The sequence below is a fragment of the Salmo salar genome, chromosome ssa19, assembly GCF_905237065.1.
Source record: "Salmo salar chromosome ssa19, Ssal_v3.1, whole genome shotgun sequence".
Classification (NCBI taxonomy): Eukaryota; Metazoa; Chordata; class Actinopteri; order Salmoniformes; family Salmonidae; genus Salmo; species Salmo salar.
Genome location: NC_059460.1, coordinates 84105635 through 84131888, shown reverse-complemented (window position 1 = coordinate 84131888; position 26254 = coordinate 84105635). Strand labels below are relative to the sequence as shown.

The 26254-nt window shown below is 44.0% G+C and overlaps 1 protein-coding gene across 2 annotated transcripts; it reads left to right on the top strand.

The window, feature by feature from the left end:
* The first annotated feature begins 694 nt into the window (after positions 1-694).
* Positions 695-26254, top strand: LOC106579737 (ubiquitin conjugating enzyme E2 W). Of its 2 annotated transcripts, none has more exons than XM_045702848.1 (6): positions 695-922; positions 8946-9037; positions 15699-15801; positions 22820-22975; positions 25098-25173; positions 25465-26254. In XM_045702848.1, exons 1-6 carry the CDS (start codon positions 710-712, stop codon positions 25476-25478), a joined length of 654 nt encoding a protein of 217 aa, XP_045558804.1. In that variant the 5' UTR covers positions 695-709; the 3' UTR covers positions 25479-26254. The 2 variants fall into 2 exon arrangements, with proteins under 2 accessions (XP_045558804.1, XP_014015377.2); XM_014159902.2 differs by lacking the exon at positions 695-922 and adding an exon at positions 4599-4659.

Below are 26254 nucleotides of genomic sequence, written 5' to 3'. Positions count from 1 at the left end.
GGCCAAAATAATATCATGATGACAATGAAAATGTCAAATGGATTATGATAATTCCTTTTATGTGAGAGGAAGAATATGCTATTCGGCGTTGTAGTGATCGGGGAGTGTTTTATCCCTGCACCAATTTCACTCAAGCCTCTCAGGCATCTGGCCAGCTCTCCTGGCTCCCTCCCAGCGGCGGAGAGGCTGTGTCTATGACCTAAAAAGGTCATTTGGTAGTCAGATTACCAGGCGCTCTGCAATAACACTGCTGACATGGATCCATTTTGCTCACGGGGGACATGAATAGGAGGAATAATATTTAAACACACTGGTTCATCCAGAAAATCATTCTGTTCAGAATGAAACAATATAATACCTGGTATGTGTGAATGTAACCAGAAAACGGATTTTTGTTGTGGAAATTGTAATAATTAAAAAAAAAATCTCAGTGTGTGCTTACTGAGGTACAGTGTGATAATGAGTGTGTTGTTGGGCTGGTATTCAACAGCCTGTAATACAAGCATCAATGTTATTCACTTTTACACACCTAAAAGTGGTTATGATTATCTACAGGAAAATCTGTGGAATATGAGAAACAGTTTGAAAGGACCCTTTATCTTGATGCAACTACTAGAGGTCATTGACCTTTTATTTTTGTCACTACAGTTTCTAGTCCAACAAGTAACATCTCAATTGAATTCACGTTTTCCGATTAAATGCGCTGCTCATGAATTCAATACAAAAAAAAGTATTTGGTTCGCTTTTCTGTTGCCCTGCGCACAGTACACACTGGGAAGAGGAAAATAATTTGTCTCACTACATTTTCACAACGCTTCCCGCAATCAGCGCACTTTTGTTTTTGTTTCCGTCAACACGACGCATCCTGACGTCATTGCGCGTTGCCCTGGTGCAGGGGGTTTCCATCATGGCGTCGATGCAGGTAGGAATTCAACAGACAGTGAACACTTCTTCTATTGGGTTTATCTCTTTTCCTCTGTTATTTCAACACTTTTTAAATTTTTTTTTTTTAAATCAGTATGTGTATATAACTCACATTAGGTCTGTTTTAAGATGCGAGTTGTCGTTTTATTAACCGTGAAACCTCGGGTTTCAACGCCTGCATCTAGTTAATCATCAACAGCTAGGAAGAACAGAGTTGCTAACGACGTTAGCAAGCTAACGGTAGTTAGTTAGATACTCCTCGTTGGACTTCTCAGTTTCACGTTTTAAATCGTTAGCTAGCAAACTTAACTAACAAACATAGTTACCGGTAGTTATGAGTGTAGTGACATGGCGGCGAGTAACATAAGCAGCTAGCTAGCATACTAACGTTAGCTAGCTAAAGTTGTTCGCTATGTCAGGTGGCTGACTGGGTCAGCTTGTCTGAATTCATGAAGTGGATTAGCAAGCTCTGTGTTCTGAAACCCTATCTACTTGAAACCTTATCCAGGCAACTGGTTGTCCAAATTTTAGCTAGCTGTTATGATAGGTAACACTTCTAAGCTAATAGCTGTGCAACGTTAGTTATATTACTGCTAGTGTAGACACAGAGTTAATGCGAGTAGCAGACGCAAGGTTAAGTCCGTATACATACACACTATATTCAAAAGTATATGGACACGCTTTCAAATGAGTGGATTCGGCTGTTTCAGCCACAAACGTTGCCGACAGGTATGAAATCGAGCACACCGCCATGCAATCTCCATAGACAAACATTGACAGTAGAACGGCCTTACTGAAGCACTCAGTGACTTTCAACTTGGCACCGTCATAGGATGCCACCTTTCCAACAAGTCAGTAAATCAAATTTCTGTCCTGCTAGAGCTGCCCCCAGTGTTGTTATTATTGATGAAGTGGAAACATTAAGGAGCAACAACGGCGCAGCCACGAAATGGTAGGCCACACAAGCTCACAGAACGGAACCGCCGAGTGCTGAAGCCCGTAGCGCGTAAAAATTGTCTGCCCTCGGTTGCAACACTCACTACCGAGTTCCAAACTGCCTCTGGAAGCAACGTCGGCACAATAACTGTTCGTTGAGAGCTTCGGGATATGGGTTTCCGTGGCCCGAGCAGCCGCACACAAGCCGCACACATGCGCAATGCCAAGCCTTGGCTGGAGTGGTGTAAAGCTCACCACTATTGGAGCAGTGGAAACACATTCTCTGAATCACGCTTCACCATCTGGCAGTCCGATGGACAAATCTGGGTTTGGCGGACGCCAGGAGAACGCAACTGCCCGACTACATAGTGCCAACTGTAAAGTTTGGAGGAGGAGGAATAATGGTCTGGGGCTTTTTTTCATGGTATGGGCCCCTTAGTTCCAGTGAAGTGAAATCTTATCGCTACAGCATACAATGACATTCTAGACGATTCTGTGCTTCCAATTTTCAATCAAATGTATTTATAAAGTCCTTTTTACATCAGCCGATGTCACAAAGTGCTGTACAGAAACCCAGCCTAAAACCCCCCAAACAGCAAGCAATGCAGATGTCGAATCACAGTGGCTAGGAAAAACTCCCTAGAAAGGCAGGAACCTAGTGTGTTGACGTGGCCCTTTCTGGGTGTAGATCATTCTCGCCTACACCCAGGTTCTGTTATCTCAGGTCGTAAATTCCTGGCAGAGACTCTCTCCCCCTGGCCATGCAGAAAGAGAGAATACAGAGAGAGAACAAGGGATTTCACTTGGCTGAACTCCTAAATCCCCAAAATGGGAGAATTAAACTGTATGTCCACTTGTGGGAAGGGTCCGTGGACACTTAAGGGGACGGGTATGATGACTGTGTTTCATTTGGTGACCTCATGGAGGACAGGAAACACACATAACTATCTCTGAATGTGTACATTTCTCAATTATGGGGTTTGCATCTAATTTTTGTATAAATGAATGAGTAAAGATGAAAGTATATATTTGAAATGATGTAATGTGATTTTAATCTTTAAGAATGAGAGAATTGTATTCCCTGTAAAGTTTAACTAGTCAGCGGCCACACACCCCTGTGAGCACAGAAATGATCATGGAACTGCCCTTTTCTATTGTTACCAATAAAATCCCCTCCCGATGAAATCCTCTTCTGAGTAAGCAAACCCCCAGTGGGGGGGTACCAAGACTAGAAAAACATACTACGTGGCACATTGGCTACATGGCTGGAAATGGTTCAACTCTGAGACTATAGATCCTTACAGAATAAGAGCAAATCTTAGATACTAATTACTAGTCTGCAGCTAGAAATTATGTAAACCTGGGATGCGAATCCCGACAACCGCAGAAACATCTACTCTAAGAACAATGGACACCAGACGTATCCATTATATTGATTGCAATTATTCCCACATGAGCGAGCGTTTATGTGCAAAGGATTAGCATTTCAATGAATATAATTATCCACTGTGTGTACTGATCCATTTTGTCTTTCCCGCTCATTTATCGGTCCAAACCCCCCTTTCTTTGTATACCAAGCCGCCATATCGGTTTAGCCCACTAGGGGATCTTCCCTATCATTGTTAGTAACCAATATCTACTGTTTGTTTGTTATGCATTTCTGTGATTATTTAGTTAGTTAGGAAATAAATGATTAAGCCAATTGGTGTATGGATTAGAGGTCGCCCGATTTATGATTTTTCAACGCCAATACCGATTATTGAAGGACCCAAAAAAAGCCGATACCGATTAATCGGCCGATTAAATGTATTTTTTATTTATTTTTTAAGTAAAATAAATATCACTTTTTTGTATGCATTTGTAATAATGACAATTACAACAATACTGATTTAACACTTTTATTTTAATTTAATAAAATATGTAATTAACCTCTATGGGCTAGGCGGGACGAATTCGTCCCACCTACGTAACAGCCAGTTGAAGCCTGTGGCGCGATTTTCAAATACCTTAAAAATCCTATTACATCAATTTCTCAAACATATGACTATTTTACAGCTATTTAACCTGTTAGGGCTAGGGGGCAGTATTTACACCGCCGGATAAAAAACGTACCCGATTTAATCTGGTTACCACTCCTACCCAGTAACTAGAATATGCATATACTTATTACATATGGATAGAAAACACCTTAAAGTTTCTAAAACTGTTTGAATGGTGTCTGTGAGTATAACAGAACTCATTTGGCAGGCAAAAATTTGAGAAGTGGCCTGTCTGACAAGGTGTCGTTCTTCTTGTCTCTGTTTATTGAAGAGTGAGGATCTTAGCTGTCCCGTGACACTTCCTACGGCTGCCATAGGGTCTCAGAAGGCGGTAAAAAGCTGAATCGTGGCTTTGCAGGCTCTGGCTGAAAAAAAGTAGCGCGTTTGGGTAGTGGCTGGTTACAGTACTGTGAGACTCAGGCTCGTGCCCGCGTCGACCGAAAGCTTTGTTTACTTTCCTCTGTTTAACTAAATGGACATTCCCGGTCGGAATATTATCGCTTTTTTATGAGAAAAAAGGCATAAAAATTGATTTTAAACAGCGGTTGACATGCTTCGAAGTACGGTAATGGAATATTTAGATTTCTTTTGTCACGAATTGCGCCATGGGCGCGACCCTGATTTACCATTTCAGATAGTGTCTGGGACGCACGAACAAAACGCCGCTATTCGGATATAACGATGGATTATTTTGGACCAAACCAACATTTGTTATTGAAGTAGCAGTCCTGGGAGTGCATTCTGACGAAGACAACAAAAGGTAATCAAACTTTTATAATAGTAAACCTGATATTGGTGAGTGCTAAACTTGCCGGGTGTCTAAATAGCTAGCCCGTGATGCCTGGGCTATGTACTTAGAATATTGCAAAATGTGCTTTCACCAAAAAGCTATTTTAAAATCGGACATATCGAGTGCATAGAGGAGGTCTGTATCTATAATTCTTAAAATAATTGTTATGCTTTTTGTGAACGTTTATCGTGAGTAATTTAGTAAATTCACCGGAAGTTTGCGGGGGGTATGCTAGTTCTGAACGTCACATGCTAATGTAAAAAGCTGGTTTTTGATATAAATATGAACTTGATTAAACAAAACATGCATGTATTGTATAACATAATGTCCTAGGGTTGTCATCTGATGAAGATTATCAAAGGTTAGTGCTGCATTTAGCTGTTTTCTGGGTTTTTGTGACATTATATGCTAGCTTGAAAAATGGGTGTCTGATTATTTCTGGCTTGGTACTCTGCTGACATAATCTAATGTTTTGCTATCGTTGTAAAGCCTTTTTGAAATCGGACAGTGTGGTTAGATTAACGAGAGTCTTGTCTTTTAAAAATCAATTTAGCCTCAAATAAATAATGAAACATGTTCAATTTGGTTTAAATATTGCAAAAACACAGTGTTGGAGAAGAAAGTAAAAGTGCAATATGTGCCACGTAAAAAAGCTAACGTTTCAGTTCCTTGCTCAGAACATGAGAACATATGAAAGCTGGTGGTTCCTTTTAACATGAGTCTTCAATATTCCCAGGTAAGAAGTTTTAGGTTGTAGATATTATAGGACTATTTCTCTCTATACCATTTGTATTTCATATACCTTTGACTATTGGATGTTCTTATAGGCACTATAGTATTGCCAGCTTAATCTCGGGAGTTGATAGGCTTGAAGTCATAAACAGCGCGGTGCTTCAAGCACAGCGAAGAGCTGCTGGCAAACGCAGCAAAGTGCTGTTTGAATGAATGCTTACGAGCCTGCTGCTGCCTACCACCGCTCAGTCAGACTGCTCTATCAAATATCAAATCATAGACTTCATTATAATATAATAAACACACAGAAATACGAGCCTTAGGTCATTAATATGGTCAAATCCGGAAACTATATTTTCGAAAACCAAACGTTTAATCTTTCAGTGAAATACGGAACCCTAAGTCTAAATATTACTGTTACATTGCACAACCTTCAATGTTATGTCATAATTCTGGCAAATTAATTACGGTCTTTGTTAGGAAGAAATAGTCTTCACACAGTAAGCAACGAGCCAGGCGGCCCAAACAGCTGCATATACCCTGACTCTGCTTGCACAGAACGCAAGAGAAGTGACACAATTTCCCTAGTTAATATTGCCTGCTAACATTAATTTCTTTTAACTAAATATGCAGGTTTAAAAATATATACTTCGTATTGATTTTAAAGAAAGGCATTGATGTTTATGGTTAGGTACATTGGCGCAACGACAGTGCTTTTCTTTTTGCAAATGCACTTGTTAAATCATCACCCGTTTGGCGACGTAGGCTGTGATTCGATGATAAATTAACAGGCACCGCATTGATTATTTGCAACGCAGGACAAGCTAGTTAAATTAGTAATATCATCTACCATGTGTAGTTAATTAGTGATTATGTTAAGATTGATAGTTTTTTTTTTTACAAGACAAGTTTAATGCTAGCTAGCAACTTACCTTGGCTCCTTGCTGTACTCCCGTAACAGGTGGTCAGCCTGCCATGCAGTCTCCTTGTGGAGTGCAATGTAATCGGCGTCCAAAAATGCGGATTACCGATTGTTATGAAAACTTGAAATCGGCCCTAATTAATCGGCCATGCCACGGCTAGCAGTCTTCACCTTTTTCTCGGTCACCAGGAAGCCTTAGCTTATCGCAGCTAGCTAGCTGCAAACGAGTGGCTACTGTTAGCTAACGCCTCTGTCCCGAAGCAAGCACCAGCTAGCCTTGAGCTAGGTCCATATACCAGCTAATTCTAGGGTTACAACTCCTTTGCCAATTGGCCTGGATCCTTTATTGTCCGACACGGAGCCCCGCCGCCAACGTGATCGCCCGATTGTGGTCTCAACAGGCTATGGTTACGATGTCGCCGAAGAACCATCCACTAGCCCCGGGCCCGCTAGCTTTTCTGAACGCCGTGTCCCCTGCTCGCCCAGCGTAGCAGTGACTAACGAACGGCACCCTGACTCACCTATTGCTGCTCTTTTAACCCGATGATCACTCGGCTACACAGCTGATGTCCCCCCCCCCCCCGGACTGTTTCAATAACACGGTACCTCATTTTGTTTACTTCTCGGCCCCCAGCCTCGAACTCAGGTCCTGTCATTTACCCGTTGTTGTCTTAGCTCTCCTGATCAACACCTGTGATTGCATTATGCCTGTCTCTCTAATGTCAATATGCCTTGTCTACTGCATGTCTTGGCTAGTTCTTAATGTTTTATTTCACTGTAGAGCCCTCAGTCCTGCTCAACATGCCTTAGATAGATAGATAGCTCTTTCGTCCCACCCCACGCACATGCGGAGACCTCACCTGGCTTTACTGGGGCCTCCAGAGACAAAACATCTCATCACTCAACGCCTAGGTTTACCTCCACTGTACTCACATCCTACCATACCCTTGTCTGTACATTATGAATCTATTCTACCACGGCCAGAAATATCAAATCAAATTTATTTATATAGCCCTTCGTACATCAGCTGATATCTCAAAGTGCTGTACAGAAACCCAGCCTAAAACCCCAAACAACAAGCAAAGCATGTGAAAGAAGCACGGTGGCTAGGAAAAACTCCCTAGGAAAAACTCCCTAGAAAGGCCAAAAACCTAGGAAGAAACGTAGAGAGGAACCAGGCTATGAGGGGTGGCCAGTCCTCTTCTGGCTGTGCCGGGTGGAGATTATAACAGCACATCTGCTCCTTTTATTCCCTGTCCCCAACGCGCTAGACGACCAGTTCTTATAGCCTTACCCTTATCCTACTCCTCCTCTGTTCCTCTGGTGATGTAGAGGTTAACCCAGGCCCTGTAGCCCCCAGATCCAATCCTATTCCCCAGGTGCTATCGTTTTGTTGACTTCTGTAACCGTAAAAGCCTTGGTTTCATGCATGTTAACATCAGAAGCCTCCTCCCTAAGTTTGTTTTATTCACTGCTTTAGTACACTCCGCAAACCCTGATATCCTAGCCGTGTCTGAATCCTGGCTTCGGAAGGCCACCAACAATTCTGTAATTTCTATCACCAACTACAACATTGTCCACCAAGATAGAACTGCCAAAGGGGCTAGAGTTAGCCAGCAGAGTTCTGTCATACTATCCAGGTCTGTGTCCAAACAGTTTTTGAGCTTATATTTTTTTAAATCCACCTTCCCAGACATAAGTCTCTCACTGTTGCCGCTTGTTATAGACCACCCTCAGCCCCCAGCTGTGCCCTGGACACCATATGTGAATTAATTGCCCCCATTTATCTTCAGAGTTTGTACTGTTAGGTGACCTAAACTGGGATATGCTTAACATCCCGGCCATCCTACAATCTAAGCTAGATGCCATCAATCTCACACAAATTATCAAGGAACCTACCAGGTACAACCCTAAATCCTTAAACATGGGCACCCTCATATCATCCTGCCCTCTAAATACACCTCTGCTGTCTTCAACCCGGATCTCAGCGATCACTGCCTCATTGCCTGCGTCCGTAATGGGTCCGCGGTCAAACGACCACCCCTCATCACTGTCAAACGCTCCCTAAAACACTTCAGCGAGCAGGCCTTTTCTAATCGACCTGGCCCGGGTATCCTGGAAGGATATTTACCTCATTCCGTCAGTAGAGGATGCCTGGTTATTCTTTTAAAAGTGCGTTCCTCACATCTTAAAAAAGCATGCCCCTTTTCAAAAAAACGAAGAAAAAACAAACACCACAACAGAAAAAAAACAGGAACACCACAAAATATCGTCATATGCATGAACTGGGAAGCATGCGACAGGTTTTTATTAAGCAGTACTCTGCAAGCTAGAGGATATTACGACACATCCAGCTGGTTTGATTTGTATCTTGTCTATGAACACCGACATTCTTTACAGATTTGTTACATCTCGTCTGGGTTACATCAGTTTAACGACACGTTTCAGTTTTTTTTTACATCAGTTTAACTACACATTTCATGTTAACTTTTTTCTTTTTTTTTGGTCTTTTTTTTTTTCTTCATGAAAATCTGAAATTGGACCTCCCAATATTATAATCTAGCTACAGCTTCAACATGTTTTTTTTCTTCTTCTCTTACAGAAAAGGCTACAAAAGGAACTAATGGCTTTGCAAAATGATCCGCCCCCTGGAATGACGCTCAATGAGAAAAGCGTACAGAACACCATCACACAGTGAGTTGTACATCAGCTTGCTGACTCCTATATCCTAGTGTGGATATGCTTTGTTGCACAGATCTATAACATTTCCCACTGGCTCATTTCATTGTGAAGAAGATAAACACACACACACACCTGCTCAGTACTCAGGGGCGTCAGTATGGATCCATCCATCATGTATAGAAGATAAACTACACAGTACACAAATCCCAGGTACAGGTGGGTAGATGGCTTTTTAAAATGTATTTAACAAGGTAAGACAGTTAAGCACAAATTCTTATTTACAATGACGGCCTACTAAAAAGCAAAAGGCCTCCTGCGGGGACGGGGGGCCTGGGATTAAAAATAAAATACAATATAGGTCAAAACAGACAATAACGACGAGAGAGACAACACATCACTACATAGAGAGACCTAAGACAACAACATAGCGGGGTAGTGTAACAGTGTAGTGTAACAGTGTAGTGTGACAGTGTAGTGTGTGACAGTGTAGTGTGACAGAGTAGATTAACAGTGTGGTGTGTGGGTAGTGTAACAGTGTAACAGTGTAGTGTGTCAGGGTAGTGTGTCAGGGTAGTGTGTCAGGGTAGTGTAACAGTGTAGTGTGACGGAGTAGTGAGGGTAGTGTGACAGTGTAGTGTGATGGAGTAGATTAACAGTGTAGTGTAACAGTGTAGTGTGTCAGGGCAGGGTAGTGTAACAGTGTAGTGTAACAGTGTAGTGTGACGGAGTAGTGTGGGTAGTGTAACAGTGTAGTGTAACGGTGTAGTGTAACGGAGTAGTGTAACGGAGTAGTGTAGTGAGGGTAGTGTATTAGTGTAGTGTAACCGTGTAGTGAGGGTAGTGTAACGGTGTGGTGTAACGGTGTAGTGAGGGTAGTGTAACAGTGTAGTGAGGGTAGTGTAACAGTGTAGTGTAACGGTGTAGTGAGGGTAGTGTAACGGTGTGGTGAGGGTAGTGTAACGGTGTGGTGAGGGTAGTGTAACGGTGTGGTGAGGGTAGTGTAACGGTGTAGTGAGGGTAGTGTAACGGTGTAGTGTAACGGTGTAGTGAGGGTAGTGTAACGGTGTGGTGAGGGTAGTGTAACGGTGTAGTGTAACGGTGTAGTGAGGGTAGTGTAACGGTGTAGTGAGGGTAGTGTAACGGTGTAGTGAGGGTAGTGTAACGGTGTAGTGAGGGTAGTGTAACGGTGTAGTGTAACGGTGTAGTGAGGGTAGTGTAACGGTGTAGTGAGGGTAGTGTAACAGTGTAGTGAGGGTAGTGTAACAGTGTAGTGTAACGGTGTAGTGAGGGTAGTGTAACGGTGTGGTGAGGGTAGTGTAACGGTGTGGTGAGGGTAGTGTAACGGTGTGGTGTAACGGTGTGGTGAGGGTAGTGTAACAGGGTAGTGTAACGGTGTAGTGACTAGTCGTGGTCAGTTTAGTGGTGGTAGGCATAATTGTTTTGACGCTGTAATGCAGGCATGTGGTGACAGTGTTTTCTCGTGCGGTCTAGTGATTTTAGCCACACAAAGGGCTTGAATAGGCACATCCCTCTACTCTTGATTGTGGCTGTTGGCTATAGCAGTCGTCCCGATTTCATTCAAGCGTGAGAAATATTGTAGCCTAACCAATGTGGCTATCGTGTTATGTTATTGTGTTTTAGAAACAATTCCACGGGGAAGGTTTAGGAAAATATTCTCAGATTCATTGGATTAGCGCCGTTGCTAACTAGCATCACTCGTCATGTAGTTTAGACTTATTTTCTAGCAGAGTTTTGGGATGTTAGAATTGCCTCTTTTCTGAAACTAGCGAGGAATGAGGATGTGAACTGAACAGTTGTGGGTTCGATTGCCATGGGGGACTTGTAAGAAAATACTGTGGTGGTTCTGGATCAGAGAGTCTGTTAAATGACTCACTACTGTAGTATCTCTGGATAAGAGAGTCTGTTAAATGACTCACTACTGTAGTAGCTCTGGATCAGAGAGTCTGCTAAATGACTCACTACTGTAGTATTTCTGGATCAGAGAGTCTGCTAAATGACTCACTACTGTAGTAGCTCTGGATCAGAGAGTCTGCTAAATGACTCACTACTGTAGTATCTCTGGATAAGAGAGTCTGCTAAATGACTCACTACTGTAGTGGTTCTGGATCAGAGAGTCTGCTAAATGACTCACTACTGTAGTGGCTCTGAATCAGAGAGTCTGCTAAATGACTCACTAACTGTAGTATCTCTGGATCAGAGAGTCTGTTAAATGACTCACTACTGTAGTATCTCTGGATAAGAGAGTCTGTTAAATGACTCACTACTGTAGTGGCTCTGGATCAGAGAGTCTGCTAAATGACTCACTACTGTAGTATCTCTGGATCAGAGAGTCTGCTAAATGACTCACTACTGTAGTATCTCTGGATCAGAGAGTCTGCTAAATGACTCATTACTGTAGTGGTTCTGGATCAGAGAGTCTGCTAAATGACTCACTACTGTAGTGGTTCTGGATCAGAGAGTCTGCTAAATGACTCACTACTGTAGTGTCTCTGGATCAGAGAGTCTGCTAAATGACTCACTACTGTAGTATCTCTGGATCAGAGAGTCTGCTAAATGACTCACTACTGTAGTGTCTCTGGATCAGAGAGTCTGCTAAATGACTCACTACTGTAGTGGTTCTGGATAAGAGAGTCTGTTAAATGACTCACTACTGTAGTATCTCTGGATAAGAGAGTCTGCTAAATGACTCACTACTATAGTGGCTCTGGATAAGAGAGTCTGCTAAATGACTCACTACTGTAGTGGCTCTGGATCAGAGAGTCTGCTAAATGACTCACTACTGTAGTGTCTCTGGATCAGAGAGTCTGCTAAATGACTCACTACTGTAGTGTCTCTGGATCAGAGAGTCTGCTAAATGACTCACTACTGTAGTATCTCTGGATCAGAGTCTGCTAAATGACTCACTAACTGTAGTATCTCTGTATAAGAGAGTCTGTTAAATGGCAGACGTGGATAGACTGAATGCTGCTGAGCAGAATGAGCTCAGTAGTAGTTTCAGCTTGCATAAGGAAACACGCTCTTCTCTCTCCTCTCCTACCTACCTGAATTTGTCCGATAGAAACTCTTATTTTTATTGCAAAAAACCCCCCAGTTTTGCAACTGTTTGCTACGATGTGTATTGCAACAATGAATATACACCCCCAGGTCTCTGTCTGTCAAGAATGGCATGAGTCACTGGATGGAGAACCTGCCAGAACCTGTTGAGCTGGATCTTATCCTTGTTTTAGGGCGGTACGGCCCGGGGTGTGGCTTTGCTATTAGAGCTTCAGCTTGGCAATACTCCGCGTGTCCGTCTGTCTCTGTTTTTACATTTACATTTTACATTTTAGTAATTTTAGCAGACGCTCTTATCCAGAGCGACTTACAGTAGTGAATGTATACATTTCATTTCATACATTTTTTTTTTTCTGTGCTGGCCCCCCGTGGGAATCGAACCCACAACCCTGGCGTTGCAAACACCATGCTCTACCAACTGAGCTACAGGGAAGGCTGTTGTAATGTTTTACTATGACGATTTAGATTTAGATTTATTCCCAGACTTGACTGAAAGACGCTAGCAGCATACTTTTGTTTTGTTTTCCGTATGACGTCCTTCTTTTTAGGATTGTGTAGTAACAGCCACAGCCATTCTTGTCTGATATACGTAGATTATAACATTTTGAGTGTTTTTCTCAATGAACAAAACAAATCAATGCATTCCATGTGAGAGAGTGAAATATATCAGGCCCATGTCCAGTCATACTCGGTGTCTCAGCGCGTGTGCGTGTGTGTGTGTGTGTGTGTGTGTGTGTGTTTAGTATCTGTTGTTGATGGAAGAGCAGTCATATCGTAACAACTAATACAAACGATCAAATATTGTTAACACAAGAAAATGCTTAAGTAGTCATTTTCTGCTCATTCATTTTTGTTTTCTTTATTACTCTGCCATTTTGTTTTGTTGTCAAGCCCCCCCCTCCGTTCTTGACTTTTTCTAAATAAATCTATAACGCATTGTTAGAAACCTTAATATCACAAAGAGAACTGGAGTTATAACCAGTTTTATAAGGGCATGTCATTGATTTATGATTTTCCCTACTCCTAAGTGCAGGGCCTGCTCTGATCTGTCTCCCGACAGCAGGGCCCGCTCTGATCTGTCTCCCGACAGCAGGGCCCGCTCTGATCTGTCTCCCGACAGCAGGGCCCGCTCTGGTCAGTCTCCCGACAGCAGGGCCCGCTCTGGTCAGTCTCCCGACAGCAGGGCCCGCTCTGGTCAGTCTCCCGACAGCAGGGCCCGCTCTGGTCAGTCTCCCGACAGCAGGGCCCGCTCTGGTCTGTCTCCCGACAGCAGGGCCCGCTCTGGTCTGTCTCCCGACAGTGGAATATGCGGTGCCCAGTTGATAATCGCCCCTCGATAATTGCCTCAAAACTGAACTTAAACTATTTCTAAACTAATTTCACACATTTAACAACAGATTAAGTAATGTATACTATATATACAAAAGTATGTGGACACCCCTTCAGCATGTTGTGTGTAAAAATCCTCTGTCCTCAGTTGCAACACTCACTACCGAGTTCCAAACTGCCACTGGAAGCAACGTCAGCACAATAATTGTTTGTCGGGAGCTTCATGAAATGGGTTTCCATGGCCGAGCAGCTGCACACAAGCCTAATATCACCATGCGCAATGCCAAGCGTCGGCTGGAGTGGTGTAAAGCTCACCGCCATTGGACTCTTGGAAACGCGTTTTAGATTATTGTCCTGCTGAAAGGTGAATTAATCTCTGTGTCTGGTGGAAAGCAGACAACCAGGGTTTACTCTAGGATTTTGCCTGTGGTCCATTTATTTTTTATCCTGAAAAACTCCCCAGTCCTTAGCGATTACAAGCATACCCATAACATGATGCAGACGCCACTATGCTTGAAAATATGTAAAGTGGTACTCAGTAATGTGTTGTGTTAGATTTGCACTTTGTATTCAGGGCAAAAAGTTAATCGCTTTGCCACATTTTTTTGCAGTATTACTTTAGTGCCTTGTTGGAAACAGGATGCATGTTTTGGAATATTTTCATTCTGTGCAAGCTTATTACTTTTCACTCTGTTAATTATGTTAGTATTGTGGAGTAACTACAAAGTTGTTGATCTGTCCTCAGTTTTCTCCTATCACAGCCATTAATTAAACTCTGTAAACTGTTTTAAAAAGTCACCATTGGCCTCATGGTGAAATCACTGAGCCAGTTTCCTTCCTCATCCTGTGAACGGAGTTATGAAGGACGCCTGTATCTTTATAGTGACTAACTTCACCATGCTCAAAGGGATATTCAATGTCCGCTTTTTTTTAATTTTAGTTTTACCCCATCTACCAATTGGTGCCCTTCTTTACGAAAAACCTCCCTGGTCTTTTTGGTTAATTCGGTGTTTGAAATTCAATACTCGACTGAGGGACCTTACAGATAATTTGGCATGTGTGGGTTAAAGAGATTTATTTTTATTTTTTATTTAACCAGGCAAGTCAGTTAAGAAAAAAATCGTATTTACAATGACGGCCTAGCCTTGTTCAGGGGCAGAACGACAGATTTTTACCTTGTCAGCTCGGGGATTCGATCTAACAACCTTTTGGTTACTGGCCCAACGCTCTAACCACTAGGCTACCTGCCTCCCCCCTCTAACCACTAGGCTACCTGCCTCCCCCCTCTAACCACTAGGCTACCTGCCTCCCCCCTCTAACCACTAGGCTACCTGCCCCCCCTCTAACCACTAGGCTACCTGCCTCCTCCTCTAACCACTAGGCTACCTGCCTCCCCCCTCTAACCACTAGGCTATCTGCCTCCCCTAATGAGGTAGTCACTTAAAAAAATATGTTATTAAACACTTATTGCACCACAGTCCATGCAACTTATTATGTGACTTGTTAAGCACATTTTTACTCCTGAACTTTATTTAGGCCATAACAAAGAGGGTTGAATACTTATTGACTCAAGACATTTCATCTTTTCATTCTTAATTCATTATTACAAATTTTGAAAAACGGATGTTCGGCTAATTTTTCATCCCAGCTCTATGATGAAACCAAGTCGTCTTTTAAGTTATGCCAATGTGAAAATGTATTGATTCAGAGTTCACACTGAAAATAGTGTTTTTACACTCATCCAGACTTTACACTGACATACACACAGGAGTTGGGGAGAGGGGAAGCAGCTGTTTGCTGCGTTGTGCCCTGCCCTGGTCCCACAAATCATCTGGTTTGACTGGGGAGGACCACTAAGGACTGGGGGAATTCAAAACCCGTGTTTCTGTCCGAGTGTGTGCTTCTCTCTCTGTCCTGTGGGAGAGGCAACAAACGGTGAGGAGGGGACAGATATGACCTGATCCTCAGAGGTCAGCTGAACGATCTGCTGTACTGGACTGGTCGGGTGTCTAACTGGGTCTTCTATAATGACGCATCATGAAAGGCCTTTATCATTGGATGTGAATGGATTATCCTCAGGCATGTTGACCAGGCCACGGACCAATCCCATCGTCTCCATCTCTGATTGACCTACGACCCACACCATACATGAAACACACACACACACACACACACACACACACACACTTGTTTGTTTATATTGGAGAATAAAATATACATTAATATATATAATCATTTAATATGGTATCTGTTGTGTCTTGTCTTCCAGATGGATTGTAGATATGGAAGGAGCCACGGGCACGCTCTATGAAGGAGAGAAATTTCAGTTGCTTTTCAAATTCAGTGGTCGGTATCCTTTCGATTCACCTCAGGTAAGTAGCTAGCCTAGCGCCTCTTCATTGAGTACTGTAGCTAGTAGCTGGATAGCTAGCCTAGCGCCTCCTCATTGATTAGTCCTGGTGCTACGAGCTAGCTTAGCGCCTCCTCATTGATGAGTACTGGTGCTACGAGCTAGCTTAGCGCCTCCACATTGATTAGTCCTGGTGCTACGAGCTAGCCTAGCGCCTCCTCATTGATGAGTACTGGTGCTACGAGCTAGTCTAGCGCCTCCTCATTGAGTACTGTAGCTAGTAGCTGGATAGCTAGCCTAGTGCCTCCTCATTGATGAGTACTGGTGCTACGAGCTAGCTTAGCGCCTCCTCATTGATGAGTACTGGTGCTACGAGCTAGCCTAGTGCCTCCTCATTGATGAGTCCTGGTGCTACGAGCTAGCCTAGCGCCTCCTCGTTGATGAGTACTGGTGCTACGAGCTAGTCTAGCGCCGCCTCATTGAGTACTATAGCTACTAGCTAGCCTAGCGCCTCCTCATTGAGTACTATAGCTACTAGCTAGCCTAGCGCCGCCTCATTGAGTACTATAGCTACTAGCTAGCCTAGTGCCTCCTCATTGAGTACTATAGCTACTAGCTAGCCTAGCGCCTCATTGATGAGTCCTGGTGCTACGAGCTAGCTTAGCGCCTCCTCATTGATGAGTACTGGTGCTACGAGCTAGCTTAGCGCCTCCTCATTGAGTACTGGTGCTACGAGCTAGCCTAGCGCCTCCTCATTGAGTACTGATGCTACGAGCTAGTCTAGCGCCTCCTCATTGAGTACTATAGCTACTAGCTAGCCTAGCGCCTCCTCATTGAGTACTATAGCTACTAGCTAGCCTAGCGCCTCCTCATTGAGTACTATAGCTACTAGCTAGCCTAGCGGCTCCTCATTGATGAAAAGTACCGTATAGCTTAGTAACTATTGAATCAGCAAGCTAGGACACTGTCAAGATCTGTCCATGCTCTGTGATTACACTGAGTGGGCATGTTGCTTAGTAACGGGTCATTTATCGATTGAATGAAGAGGGTAGATATCATTCTGTAAGGTAGAGAGGGTTCCAGTCTACTGGTCTGATGAAGAGGGTAGATATCATTCTGTAAGGTAGAGAGGGTTCCAGTCTGATGAAGAGGGTAGATATCATTCTGTAAGGTAGAGAGGGTTCCAGTCTACTGGTCTGATGAAGAGGATGGATATCATTCTGTAAGGTAGAGAGGGTTCCAGTCTGATGAAGAGGGTAGATATCATTCTGTAAGGTAGAGAGGGTTCCAGTCTACTGGTCTGATGAAGAGGATGGATATCATTCTGTAAGGTAGAGAGGGTTCCAGTCTGATGAAGAGGGTAGATATCATTCTGTAAGGTAGAGAGGGTCCAAGGCGTTAGCTAGCTAGCTAGAAGTACTAACGTTAGCTAGCTAGCTAGAAGGACTAACGTTAGCTAGCTAGCTAGAAGGACTAACGTTAGCTAGCTAGCTAGAAGGACTAACGTTAGCTAGCTAGCTAGAAGGACTAACGTTAGCTAGCTAGCTAGAAGGACTAACGTTAGCTAGCTAGCTAGAAGGACTAACGTTAGCTAGCTAGCTAGAAGGACTAACGTTAGCTAGCTAGCTAGAAGGACTAACGTTAGCTAGCTAGCTAGAAGGACTAACGTTAGCTAGCTAGCTAGAAGGACTAACGTTAGCTAGCTAGCTAGAAGGACTAACGTTAGCTAGCTAGCTAGAAGGACTAACGTTAGCTAGCTAGCTAGAAGGACTAACGTTAGCTAGCTAGCTAGAAGGACTAACGTTAGCTAGCTAGCTAGCTAGAAGGACTAACGTTAGCTAGCTAGCTAGAAGGACTAACGTTAGCAAGCTAGCTAGAAGGACTAACGTTAGCTAGCTAGCTAGAAGGACTAACGTTAGCTAGCTAGCTAGCTATCGTTAGTCCTTCTAGCTAGCTAGCTATCGTTAGTCCTTCTAGCTAGCTAGCTAGAAGGACTAACAATAGCTAGCTTGTAGCGTAGTGGTATCTGCTGGAGAAGGTATCTGTTAGAGCCAACTCTATTGAGCAGGGCTCGTGTTAGTAATTCATTCTTGAATTGTGGTTTTGATACAAAGTAACTTGAGACGAACTGTTAAGATGAACAATAATTTTGATGTTATTGTGGGTGTATCTCTGTCTCTCTCTCTCTCTCTAGCTGTCTCTCTCTCTAGCTGTCTCTCTCTCTCTAGCTGTCTCTCTCTATCTCTCTATCTCTCTCTAGCTGTCTCTCTCTCTCCATCTATGTCTCTCTCTCTCTCCCTGTCTCTCTCTCCCTGTCTCTCTCTCTAGCTGTCTCTCTATCTCTCTCTAGCTGTCTCTCTCTCTCTCCCTCTCCCTGTCTCTCTCTCCCTGTCTCTCTCTCTAGCTGTCTCTATCTCTCTTTACGCTAGCATATTAAAGCCCATGGGCCAGGTTTGAAGGGATTAGTTTATGGTGACAATCTTGTCAGCAGCAGCCCTGCCTATAAATAGGTGGTTGGTTGGTGGTACAGAGAGAATATTAGAAACAGTCAGGCTGCTCCTACCAGCACTACAGATAACTCCCAGCACAGTAACACAACACAGCAACACAACACAGACCTGATAGGAACGCTTGTCATAATAGGTGTCTGTGGCCTACAGGAATGGCAGGAACCTGCTGGTTCCCGTGGGCTTTGTGTATGCGTGCTACCCCACTGCTTCTAACTAGAAGTTAAGTATAACTCTTAAGATGTGTCAAATAAACGATGTCCTGCTCAGAGCTCCAGCTTTGCGTTTGGTTGGCTAACTTGCTCTCCAAGTGGCTAGATGTCAAGATCAAGCTTGATGGTGACAGCAAGAGGTATTCTAGTCTGAGTAACTTGTCTCTTTTTAACTAACATTCTCCTTGTCATTGGCAAAGAGACTGTCCTTTCTGCCATCTTCAAATATGAACATTCTATCATTTTATTGAGCTCGAGGCTCTGGTCTAGACCGCCTGCACTCGCCGGCTCAGTCTGGACCGCCTGCACTCGCCGGCTCAGTCTGGACCGCCTGCACTCGCCGGCTCAGTCTGGACCGCCTGCACTCGCCGGCTCAGTCTGGACCGCCTGCACTCGCCGGCTCAGTCTGGACCGCCTGCACTCGCCGGCTCTGGTCTAGACCGCCTGCACTCGCCGGCTCAGTCTGGACCGCCTGCACTCGCCGGCTCTGGTCTAGACCGCCTGCACTCGCCGGCTCAGTCTGGACCGCCTGCACTCGCCGGCTCTGGTCTAGACCGCCTGCGCTCGCCGGCTCTGGTCTAGCCTCATTAATTACTGCTGTTGTCACGTTCTGTTGCATATAATTCAACAACTGTGTCAATAGCCGGATACACTCAGATTATAAATCAACAGTTTGGCTGTAGATTCCACCTCTCTACACATACTCTACGTTGTTTAGATTAAACATAATATCACTATAATCCACGTTCATTTTCGGAAGTTGCTTTCATTTCGTTTGTAAACATTTCAACTAGAACTTTTTTTTTCAATTCCACAATAAAATGAACACCCATCAAAATAGTTATCTTTCTTGTGACGTGTCGAGGCGGTGCGTTTTAAATCCCCGACAAAACTTTAGTGTTCATTATCGATGCTACGGAAAGACAACGTATTCCATAGAGACCATTTCAGACATTACCCGGGTGTGTTTGACGGGTCATTACAAACATTTCCGTTGGTTGTAACCTTTTAATGGGGGAAAAATCGACAGGCACAAGCAAGAGTGTGAAAGAAACGCAGGAGTAAAATACAAACAATCAATCCATTGAGATTTAAGTGACGCAATTTGTTACCCCTCAAACACAGGAAACAGAAAGACAGACCCTCAGGGGGGTGGGATTTGGCTCCCCTCAAACACAGGAAACAGAAAGACAGACCCTCAGGGGGGTGGGATTTGGCTCCCCTCAAACACAGGAAACAGAAAGACAGACCCTCAGGGGGGTGGGATTTGGCTCCCCTCAAACACAGGAAACAGAAAGACATACCCTCAGGGGGGCAGAGAATGTGCGTTGCTATAAAACCTTTCAAGAATTGTCAATACAGATATTAGGTGCTGACTGGGTGGTTAAATGTGTGGCTGGGGTGGTTAAATGTGTGGCTGGGGTGGTTAAATGTGTGGCTGGGGTGGTTAAATGTGTGGCTGGGGTGGTTAAATGCGTGGCTGGGGTGGTTAAATGCGTGGCTGGGGTGGTTAAATGTGTGGCTGTGTGGTTAAATGTGTGGCTGTGTGTATGTGTGTGGCTTGAGATATTACAGTTTTGATAGTCCAGTTGGTAGTATAATGTTCCGCGTAGGTCATCGATTTTATTCTCCAAAGATTGCACGTTTGCTAGCAGAATGGAAGGAAGTGGGGGGGTTATTTCGATCGCCTACGAATTCTCAGAAGGCAGCCCGTCCTCTGGCCCCTTTTTCTCTGCCTCCTCTTCACGGGGATCTGGGCCTGTTCCCGAGAAAGCAGTATATCTTTCACGTCGGGCTCTGTTCCCGAGAAAGCAGTATATCTTTCACGTCGGGCTCTGTTCCCGAGAAAGCAGTATATCTTTCACGTCGGGCTCTGTTCCCGAGAAAGCAGTATATCTTTCACGTCGGGCTCTGTTCCCGAGAAAGCAGTATATCTTTCACGTCGGGCTCTGTTCCCGAGAAAGCAGTATATCTTTCACGCCGGGCTCTGTTCCCGAGAAAGCAGTATATCTTTCACGTCGGGCTCTGTTCCCGAGAAAGCAGTATATCTTTCACGTCGGGCTCTGTTCCCGAGAAAGCAGTATATCTTTCACGTCGGGCTCTGTTCCCGAGAAAGCAGTATATCTTTCACGTCGGGCTCTGTTTCCGAGAAAGCAGTATATCTTTCACGTCGGGCTCTGTTCCCGAGAAAGCAGTATATCTTTCACGTCGGGCTCTGTTCCCGAGAAAGCAGTATATCTTTCACGTCGGGCTCGTCAGACTCGTTTTTGGAATTTTCAATTCTCACTGTCTACCTTTTTTATTTTTATGATTTGTTAGTTCTCAAAGATTATATTATAAAAAATGATATAGGTCCGTTATCTTTTCTACATACTTTATCTGGTTTTAATCGTTTAGGTTTACACTGAAAGCGTTTTTCCATCTCAAAAATGAATTTAAAAAAAATCCAACAATTTCAATGTCAGAAAAATCCCGTACTTGATGCACCCTATGTACATACAGCATCGCTGTAAAGGCCTCCTCTCTCTCTGGTGGCTGCTGAGTTTAAGTGTGCAGCTCTCTCTCTCCTCTCCTCCCTCTTCTCCACTCTCTCCTCCCCTTTCACCTTTTACCCTCTCCTCTCTCTTCCCCCTCCCTTCTCCACTCTCTCCTCCCCTTTCCTTTCCCCATCCCTACAGCCATCACCTGCCTACTCTCTTCTTCCTCCTCCTCCCTTCTTCCTCCTCCTCCCTTCTTCCTCCTCCTCCCTTCTTCCTCCTCCTCCCCGCTCTTCTTCTTCCTCCCTCCCTCCCTCTCTTCCTCCTCCTCCTCCCCTCTATTATGCCTTCCCCTCTTCCCCTCTCTTCTTCCTGCCCCCGCTCTTCCCCTCTGCTCCCTTTCTCCCCTCTTCCTCCTGCTCCCTTTCTCCCCTCTTCCTCCTGCTCCCTTTCTCCCCTCTTCCTCCTGCTCCCTTTCTCCCCTCTTCCTCCTGCTCCTCCTCTCCCCTTTCTCCCCCCCTTCCTGGCACCCCTCTCCTAATCTGCCACCTCGCATGTAAAACGCAGGAAAATTGTATTTTAACCTAATCGGAGTCCAAATTTTAAAGGGCAATTCCACCACTTTCCAACCTATTTTTCCATTATCTCTAGAACAATGCCAGTGTCTACATATGTGACAGTTGCACATTTCATATAAAGTTCTACCCAATGACATCATCAAAAGAAAAAACGTGACGTGGGGAACAAGAAAATCCCCTCCCTCTGGCTAGAAAGTCGTTCAAGGTTTGGAAAATTGCTGTTTTTATTTTTATTTATATTTTTTTAAATTTCTTTTAATCCTACTCTGTAACAGAGAAACATTTTTTTATGACCTAATCTTTTTAACCACAGAAGAAGAAACTGTTTTCACATTTTTAGACACTGGCATGTTGGCTGGAGATAATGAATATGAGGTTGAAAAGTGACGGAGATCCCCTTTAACAGACCGTAAGCCAGATACAGAGCGTTCAGAAAGTATTTAGACCCCTTGACTTTTTACACATTTTGTTACGTTACAGCCTTATTCTAAAATGGATTAAATGGTTATTTTCCCCTCATCGATCTACATACAATACCCCATAATGACAAAGCAAAAACAGGTTTTTAGAAATTTTTGCAAATGTATTAAAATATAAAAAAAACCCGAAAATATCACATTTACATAATTTTCAGACCCTTTACTCAGTACTTTGTTGTAGCACCTTTGGCAGTGATTACAGCCTTGAGTCTTCTTGGGTATGACGCTACAAGCTTGGCAACACCAGTATTTGGGGAGTTTCTCCCATTCTTCTCTGCAGATCCTCTCAAGCTCTGTCAGGTTGGATGGGAAGCGTCGCTGCACAGATATTTTCAGGTCTCTCCAGAGATGTTAGATCGGGTTCATGTCTGGCTGGGCCACTCAAGGACATTCAGAGACTTGTCCCGAAGCCACTCCTGGGTTGTCTTGGCTGTGTGCTTAGGGTCGTTGTCCTGTTGGAAGGTGAACCTTCGCCCCAGTCTGAGGTCCTGAGCGCTCTGGAGCAGGTTTTCATCAAGGATCTCTCTGTACTTTTCTCTGTTCAATGAAAAAGATTTGCATTATGGGGTATTGTGTGTGTGTGTGTGTAGGTTGATGAGGATTTTTATTTATTTAATCCATTTTAGAATAAGGTTTTAACGTAACAAAATGTGGAAAAAGTCAAGGGGTCTGAATACTTTCCCAAATGCCCTGTATATAGTAGACGGAACTCAAACGAGGAAAATTGATTAGATGGAAGTAATTATTGAGAAATGTGTCTGATCACGTGTTTGGCTTTCCATTTCAGGTAATGTTCATGGGAGAGAATATACCTGTCCACCCTCACGTTTATAGCAACGGTCACATCTGTCTGTCCATACTAACAGAAGACTGGTCGCCAGCCCTCTCAGTGCAGTCAGTCTGTCTCAGCATTATCAGCATGCTGTCCAGCTGCAAAGAAAAGGTAAGGGGGCGACGACAGACCCTTTGGGGAACGCCGAATCGTGTATATAAAATGATAAAAGCCTGGCATAATGTTACTGTTTACAGGGTTCATTATATACTGAACAAAAATATAAACACAACATGTAAAGTGTTGGTCACATGTTTCATGAGCTGAAATAAAAGAACTGAGAAATGTTCCATACGAACAAAAAGCTTATTTCTTTCAAATGTTCTTGCACAAATTAGTTTACATCGCTGTTAGTGAGCATGATCGTTACACAGGTGCACCTTGTGGACAATAAAAGGCCACTCTAAAATGTACAATTTTGTTACAACACAATGCTACAGATGCTTCAAGTTTTCAGGGAGTGTGCAATTGGCATGCTTACTGCAGGACTGTCCACCAGAGCTGTTGCCAGAGAATTGAATGTTAATTTCTCTACCATAAGCCGCCTCCAACATCGTTTTAGAGGTTGTGGCAGTACGTCCAAACGGCCTCACAACCGCAAACCTGACGTAAACATATTAACAGAGTGCCCCATGGTGGCGTTGGGGTTATGGTATGGGCCCCATGGTGGAGGTGGGGTTATGGTATGGGCCCCATGGTGGAGGTGGGGTTATGGTATGGGCCCCATGGTGGAGGTGGGGTTATGGTTTGGGCCCCATGGTGGAGGTGGGGTTATGGTATGGGCCCCATGGTGGAGGTGGGGTTATGGTATGGGCCCCATGGTGGAGGTGGGGTTATGGTATGGGCCCCATGGTGGAGGTGGGGTTATGGTATGGGCCCCATGGTGGAGGTGGGGTTATGGTTTGGGCCCCAGTGAGGTGGGGTTATGGTTTGGGCCCCATGGTGGAGGTGGGGTTATGGTATGGGCCCCATGGTGGAGGTGGGGTTATGGTATGGGCCCCATGGTGGAGGTGGGGTTATGGTATGGGCCCCATGGTGGAGGTGGGGTTATGGTATGGGCCCCATGGTGGAGGTGGGGTTATGGTCTAGGGCCCCATGGTGGAGGTGGGGTTATGGTATGGGGCAGGCATAAGCTATGGACAACAAACACAATTGCATTTTATCGATGTAAATTTGAATGCACAGAGATACCGTGATGAGATCCTGAGGCCCGTTGTCGTGTCATTCACCCGCCGCCATCACCTCATGTTACAGCATGATAATACACGGCCCCATGTCAACAAGGATCTGTACACAATTCCTGGAAGCTGAAAATGTCACAATTCTTCCATGGCCTGCCTATTCACCAGACAAGTCACCCATTGAGCATGTTTGGGATGCTCTGGATCGTCGTGTACGACAGCGTGTTCCAGTTCCCCGCCAATATCCAGAAACTTCCCACAGCCATTGAAGAGGTGTGGGACAACATTCCACAGGTCACAATCAACAGCCTGATCAGCTCTATGTGAAGGAGATGTGTCGCGCTGCATGAGGCAAATGGTGGTCACACCCAGATACTGACTGGTTTTCTGATCCACGCCCCTACTTTCCTTTTTTGACGGTGTCTGTGACAGACCAACAGATGTATATCTGTATTCCCAGTCATGTGAAAATCCATAGATGAGGACCTAATGAATTTATTTCAATTGACTGATTTCCTTATGTGAACTGTAACTCAGTCAAATCTTTGTAATTGTTGCGTTTTATATATTTTTGTTCAGTAGACACCATTTTAAACATTGACACTCTAATACAGAAGGGGCTGTCACGCCATGGAGGACCCAGTGTCTGCTGGTTTTAGATTCCTCCTTTCAATCTGTGGTTTATTAAGACCTTAAGAACCAGGCGAAGGGGAGGTCCTAACTACTCAATGACCTTTAGAACCAGGCGAAGGGGAGGTCCTAACTACTCAATGACCTTTAGAACCAGGCGAAGGGGAGGTCCTAACTACTCAATGACCTTTTAGTTCATCAATCATGTACAAGGGATGAGGAAAAAAACCTGCAGACACACAGCCCTCTGGGATGAGTTTGACACGTGAGGTAGAGGGGGAATCAGAATAAAGCTCTCGGCACTATTGAACCTCGACCTAAATGGCTGTCTAGACTTCACCTTACTCTCTGAATGATGTTGCCTTTACACGCCATGTTTATACCAGCGCTTCTCTGACGATGCCGTTTGTGTCTCTCCGCAGAGACGGCCCCCCGACAACTCCTTTTACGTGAAAACGTGTAACAAAAACCCAAAGAAGACAAAATGGTGGTATCACGGTGAGTAGTTACGTCCTCTGTAGCCAGGTATTAGATGACAACAATGTTAATACGTCAAGGGTTAAACCATTCCACCCTCACACAGATTTTATGTTTACCTACTAGAATGGTTATCCGCTCTAGTTAATGGGACATGTACAGAAATCCAACACTTGACTACACGTTAGATTAGGAAGAATCAGTATTTATGGACGTTAACATTCATATAATCACGTCAGTGTATTAATAGTGAAATTGTGTGTGTGTGTGTGTCTATACGCTCACGTACGCGCTTGTGTTTTTCTTTCCCAGATGATACATGCTAATTAACTTTCTAACAGTCCTACTGTCCCACATAAAGCACTTTTGAATCATAGTCACTGAACTCTGACCTTTTTGACTGGAACAATGGACACCGTGATGCGCTGGAGACTATTTTATGAACTGCGTTTCCCAGAGGGCAGTTGGGTGCATGTTTTAGCCGGTTGTAATATACAAAATGAGAAAATAAAGGAACGTAATGTGTGTCCCAACAATGGATTGTTTTGGGGAAGAAAAGGTCGTTACGCAGCCAGCAAAAGAAATGGTTTGGTAGTGAGATTATTGTTTTAAGATGATTCTTGTTTCCTTTTGTGTTTTGTTTGAGTACGTTTAAAAGGTTGTCATCATGTGTTGTGTAATAATAATAATAATAATAATAATAATAATAATAACAATAATAATAACAATAACAACGGTGGATGCATACTTGGGCATACAAAGAGACTTCAATTGGTTATACCAGGAAGTGGATCTGAGCATCTTATACCAGGAAGTGGATCTGAGCATCTTATACCAGGAAGTGGATCTGAGCATCTTATACCAGGAAGTGGATCTGAGCATCTTATACCAGGAAGTGGATCTGATCATCTTATACCAGGAAGTGGATCTGAGCATCTTATACCAGGAAGTGGATCTGAGCATCTTATACCAGGAAGTGGATCTGAGCATCTTATACCAGGAAGTGGATCTGAGCATCTTATACCAGGAAGTGGATCTGAGCGTCTTATACCAGGAAGTGGATCTGAGCGTCTTATACCAGGAAGTGGATCTGAGCGTCTTA